Consider the following 6,025-nt stretch of genomic DNA (forward strand, 5'->3'; position numbering starts at 1 on the left):
GAATAGGTCATTCTAATCTCTATAACGTAAATAAGAAACTGAGGCCCAAGTTCACATAAAAAGTTACAGGACTAGAATGTGAATCACATGATCAAGGTGGAAAAAAAACACAAACTTCAAATGTCTTTGCAGACAAACAGGTAAAGTGACTGTGTGAAGTGGCTCAGTTTTAAGATTATAGTGCTCTGGTTCTCAACCCTGGCTGCACACTGTAATCACCTGAAGAGATTGCCAGGCGGGTTCTACCCCCAAAGACTGTGATTTAATTGGTCTGGAAGGTACCTAGGTAATTCTCATGGCCAGTCAAAGCTAAGAACGACTATGTGTAAACTCAGGGAATGGTGCATGGTCCACTTGAAAGGAGTTTTAAAAATTTTTTTTTAAAGGTTAAGGAAACACTGTGCTGGTCAAAGATTGTTAGAACTGCCTCTGCCACCAATATGCAATCTCTCCCCGCTTCTCAGTATAATTAACAGACAGTACAGGTGAGAGACGGTTTGGTAAAGACACAGACACTTGTTTTCAGTGGGGGAGAGGGTTTGCCTAGTCTTGGTACTTACCCCATGTCAACCCCCACTGTCTCCTACTTATGGACCTGTTCTACTACAAAATGCACCAGGAGTTAGACATAACCTACTCTTCAAATAAGCTCTGGATTACAACCCATTCTTAAACTGAAATGACCTAAATATGCTCACTTAACAAATGAATACCTTCAGATTACAGGTTCAAACTACTTAAATATTTCAAGAGTCATATTTTTTAAAGAAGTCCACTTACAATGAATTCTGATCTTAATCCAAGCCAGGTCAAGAGATCTCACATAACTAAACAAATCTTAAGAATAGAGAGTCTAATGCCCTAAAAGCAAATGCAGGTGGTGCACAGCACTGCTGAGTAAAATGTTGTTTGTCACTGGAAAAGGGAAACAAACCTGCACACCATCAGAAAATCTTCATTAAATGGCCTGCAGATGTGAAATCCAAAACAAATGCTACACAAGTCAACATTGAATCCATTGGGGAAAAAAAAAAGCAAGAATGAAACTGTAGACTGGGAAATAATTCTTCATGCATAATCATATTATAATTGTTACAGCACAACTCAAGAGGAAATGGCAAAAGTATAAACTAAGAAATGGACTTTAAAGCAACTCATTCAAACTAGCTGCAACATTTTTTCACCTCTTGCTGAAAATATTGTGTATTTTAATGGTCCTGTATTACCACTTACTACCAAGCTCCCCCACTACCACCATCAAAAGAAGGCAAATAAAAGAAGAAATTCAGATTGATTTTTCAATGTAGAATACTGCAAATAAAGGTCATGACTCAGAAATCAGGGCCTTGGCCAGTGAGTTTCAGCATTGGCAGTTGCAGGAATGTACTATTTGGGTGAAATATTTTGTTACTTTGGTTTTCCAAAAAGCAAAGATGGGAAAGTGAAGACTGAGAAACCAGACAAAAGTGTGTAGGATTAATTTCTCACCAGTATAAAATAATTTTGTTTGTGGATTCAACAGATACATATTGAGCCTCTCATGAGTGTCAGGCACTGAGCAGTGCTAAAGATTTACTGGTGAACATGACAGTGCTTGCTCTCGTGGGTCTCCTAAAGTAAGAGACCAAGGCACAACCTCATATAATCCACTACACAAACTCCTTCCAGCCATGAGTGTGAAAATCCAGTCCTGCCATTGTACTATTAGGCAGTACATTTCTCCCTTAGTCTGACTGTACTAAATTTCACAATGAAGCTGCTGATATCATATAAATAAATAAATAAATAAATAAATAAATAAATAAATAAATAAATAAATAAATAAATAACTTCGCATACAACAATTCATGGGTAAATGTCAAGAAGTTTAAAGAAAAAAAATCTTAACCTAAGACTGAATCAAAACAGATTTTTTTTTTTTTTGAACCAAGCCCAGTTCACATATTTTCACTGCCTGTGGCTATGCAGCTTCAGTAGGCTAAAAATACCTTCCTTTCTTCTAAGTTGGGAAGAGCAAATATGACCAATCAGCTGCGTATCATTTTCTCTCATTTTATTTATTTTTTACTAGAAAACACTCAAAATAGCTGAAGCAACGAAAAAGCATCTGTTTTATATTTGTATACACATACACTGACAGATCTATTCAGCATGTATCTTCCTAGTAATATGAAAAGCTATTTTGCATTATTAGCAAAGACTGTCAACATTTTGCTACTCAGTTTTATTATTGGTTGGAGAGAGAACTGCATGAGTGTTGAAAACTAACCACAAGTACAAGTAAAAAGCTTTCAAAATAGACACATAGGATAACTATGCTCTCACCAAACACCACAGTAGTGCTTACTTTGCAGTCATGCATCATTTATGTTTCTGAAATTTACATTGAATGAGATTCTAAAGCAGAAGAATAGGAGCTCTAAGTCTTTCTGTGTTCTTGACCAAGTTGTGTTCACTGTGTATAGCAAAGTGAAAAACTGTTTCTCTTCTTGGACTTCTCAAGACTAATTGTAAAATACACACTACCACCCACCCCTAACTCTGATACACTAAAAGTTACTCAGGAAGACAAATTTAAAAAACACACCTGTAGGATGGTGAACAGGAGTAGCGAGGACTTTTCAAACATATCCAACATCCCTAAAGTCACCCTACTAAGTTAACAGAAACTAGTAGGTCTGGGTTCCATTAGACTAGGCCATTAGTTTGGGCCACTGGGTCATGGCTTCATTTCTCTTTTAAAAAAACAGCACAGTTTGAGAGATCTCTGCCGAACTCCCCATTACTTAGGCTACTGACAAAGTCAAATGGAAAGCAAATACCTAGAAACCAGGAAACCATGCTCCTTCGGGATGGGCTAGCAGAAGAAGAACGCGGGCTACAGGTTTGCAGCTGGGCCTTGGACAAGAGCTGGAGTAAAGGACTCAACGTCCACTCACCTATCCAACGCCCAGAGGAAAGAGGGGCTGGCGATACCCATTTCTAATGTAACCGGCCGGAGAAGCCGGGAGGATGGAGATGTCAACTCCCCTGACACTCTGGGGCCCTGCTGGCCCTGCAGGGCTCGCCTCTGATGTTCCCGAAGGTCAGAGGTGGCAACCGCAGTGCCAACGGCTCACCAAAGCTACTTTTCCAGCTGGGGCGGAGACGCGGGGCGAAGCTGGCCATTGGCCGCGTGCGTCCCGTTAACTGTACCTTGTAACTGGGCGGACAGGGACTCCTGGTGCTGCTGGTACTTGAGAGCCACCGCCTCGGCTTTCCGCAGCTGCGTCTGCAGCTCATAGTAGAGCATCGCGCCATAGAGAAAGCCGAAGACCACAGTCAGCAGCAGCAGTGTCTGGAAGATCCGCTTCTGCTTTCGGGAGCACATCCCGTTTCCCATAGTCCCGCCTGGACCCCGCGCCGCGGCCGCCCCGCCGCCGCGGTCTCTTCCTCCCCTCGGCCCGAGCGAGCGCCTCAGCAGCGGCCGCCGCAGGAGCTGGCCGGACGCCGCATGAGGAGAAGCGAGACACAAAAGCCGGGCCGAAGGGGAAGTGGCGCCCGCTCAGCCCCCGCGCGCTTTGGGGCGCGCAGCCATCGACGCCGCCCGGGCGACCGCCGCCAAACTTCTGCGAGGCTCGCTCTCCGCTCGTGCCCGGGCCCGGGAGGGGGCCCTCCGCATACTTCTGAGCGGGCTGTCTCCGCTCCGCTCCCCAAGCACCGCCGGCCTTTTTCTTCTTCGCCCCACTTTTTTGGCCCGGCTGCCCCCCGGCGGCGCTCGGAGTCCCGCCTGGCCGCTCCCCGCCCCCTCGCGGCGGTTCCCACTGCGCCGCGCGACTTGGTTGCCACCAAAAGGAGGGGGTGCGCCCCCCAACAAAGGGACCCAGGCTCCAGGCGGCGACTCTGCGCGCGGCCGCGAGGGTGGGTGACGGGTGGGGGCCGGCAGCTGGCCGGGTTTGGAGGAAGGCGGGCCGGGGTCACTGACGGGGTCCGAGCCTCTGCCGCCGCCGCCTCCCACCCCACTTACGTGTCACCCACGGCCCCGCTATTCTGGCCAACGGGATTCCGGGAGGAAGTCCCACTCGGGCTCCCCGTTCATTGGGTCCGTCCGAGCCGCCGCTCCCTCCCTTCGGGGAGGCAGTGCCGGGCTCGATTGGACGCTCGCTTTGTCCGTCCGACCCCAGGGCCGCGCCTTCCCCCCCACTGCGGGGGCCGGCGAGGGGCTCGTGGGTGCCACAGCCGCCTGGCGCCGGGGTGCGGCCACGTGAAGTGTGGGTGGGTGCGGAGAGGCGGCGGAGCTCGCGGCGGGGTGCTTGGGGTGCGCTGAAGACGTGTCCCGGCCTGCGGCTGGGCAAGGGACGGTGTGCACGTGTATGAGTTTGCATGCGAGTGTGTGTGTGTGTGTGTGTGTGTGTGTGTGTCTGTGTGTGTGTGTCTGTGTCTGTGTGTGTGTCTGTGTGTGTGTGTGTGTTTCAGCACTCGGAACGCACGTGGGAAGAGGAGTAGCAAGTTGTATTTATAAGTGGGAAAGAATGGATGGGAGCAACTGCACTCTACCGAGTACTCTTTCTCTCTTTTCCTATCCAATAGGCAGTTGCGATAGACTGCCTATTGGATACAGCTATATGGTCAGCACAATCGTAGTCGAACTGGAGATGCTGTGCCGACTGAGTGTTGCCCCTTCCAGTGTACTGGTGTGGATGCGTGTGTGCCCACAGATGGCGGGACACGAGTCGAGAGACTCAAGCACACTAGCACGCTAGTACGCTAGACTTACAGCTCAACTGTCCACATGGGTTGGGGAAATCAGCTTGCTTTTGGCAGAGGGGAAAGAAATGATCTCATATTTTTCCCCTCGCTGCAAATAGAATAATTTAAAAACAAATCTTACAGGCTGAAATGAGTATGCATTCATTTAGTCATATGTATTTATTTTGTTGGTGGCAAAAATACATCAGTTACATTGGTAAATTACATTTTAAAGGCCAACAGAGGTTCCCTGTGTAAAAACAAGTAAAACAAACATAATAACCACAAACCTCGTGAAGAAAACCCGTAGTGCATTTGATCTATGTACTTGAGAAGGGAAAATTGAGGTTATGCAGAAATGATAATTTTGTTTCTGTACTTGACCTGGATTCTAAGAAAGTAAATTATTTCTCAAATGCCTCAGTGGTATCGTGGAATTTATTGCATACTGCTTAATTTTTATGATATTCTAACTAGATTTTGGTCATCACTATCAATAATGGCCAGTGAGTGCTCAAAATGAGAGTAGATCTGTTTAGCCAAATAAAACATATAGACAGTCCCTGATGCAGAATTTGTTTAGGTTGGCTCTTAAGTTAGAGGGTGCAAAAAAGCCATGAAATAAACTAAATTTACAACCTAGCTAGCCTGTGACATATATACTATCATGAAAACTAAGTGTGCTTGGCATATGCTTTTCCCTAATAGCTTGCAAAGTATTGTTCAAAATGTTTTCATGTACAAATGCACTGTCTCACTTATCACAGCCTGGTTAGGACAGATGCTTCTCAACTTATGATGGGGTTACATCTTGATGAGCCCTTCATAAATTGAAAATATCATAAGTCAAAAATGCATTTAATGCACCTAACTTATGGAACATCATTGCTTAGCCTCACCCACCTCGAATGTGCTCAGAACACTTATGTTTGTCTACAGATATTGATAGATTTGGCAACATTATCTAACACAAAGCCTATTTTATAATAAAGTGTTGAATATCTCATGAAATTTATTACGTGTATGGTTTTCCTACCATCATAAAGTTGAGAAATCCTAAATTGAGGACTATATGTATTAGACTCACATTCTGGTGAATAAAGAAACCAAAGTTTATCAATGTGGCTATAATAGCTCTAGGACCTTGTAGGTCATGCAAAAAGTTAGGAGCTCAAAGGATTAGAATCCAGGTCCAAATCCTGTGCTTTCCATCTTTCTCCTGAAGAAACCAGGTTTTCATTATTTTCAAACAAGTTATAATAAGTTGTATCTGGTCCATCAAAATGAGGAGAACCTA

At 45.4% G+C, this 6,025-nt stretch overlaps 1 protein-coding gene across 9 annotated transcripts in view; it reads right to left on the bottom strand.

The window, feature by feature from the left end:
• GOLIM4 (golgi integral membrane protein 4) overlaps positions 1 to 3,935 on the bottom strand; it is a 72,212-nt gene extending 68,277 nt beyond the window's left edge. For 5 of the 9 annotated variants that reach the window (XM_011380073.2, XM_011380080.2, XM_011380090.2 and 2 more), the window contains exon 1: positions 3,196 to 3,522. In XM_011380073.2, the coding sequence (XP_011378375.1) occupies positions 3,196 to 3,382 (187 nt within the window). In that variant the 5' untranslated portion in view covers positions 3,383 to 3,522. Of the gene's footprint in view, positions 1 to 3,195 lie in introns of all 9 variants that reach the window. The other 4 variants (XM_011380063.2, XM_023524601.1, XM_011380036.2 and 1 more) reach the window with 4 other exon arrangements.
• Between the last annotated feature and the right edge of the window lie 2,090 nt (positions 3,936 to 6,025).

Source organism: Pteropus vampyrus, unplaced genomic scaffold, assembly GCF_000151845.1.
Source record: "Pteropus vampyrus isolate Shadow unplaced genomic scaffold, Pvam_2.0 Scaffold12, whole genome shotgun sequence".
Classification (NCBI taxonomy): Eukaryota; Metazoa; Chordata; class Mammalia; order Chiroptera; family Pteropodidae; genus Pteropus; species Pteropus vampyrus.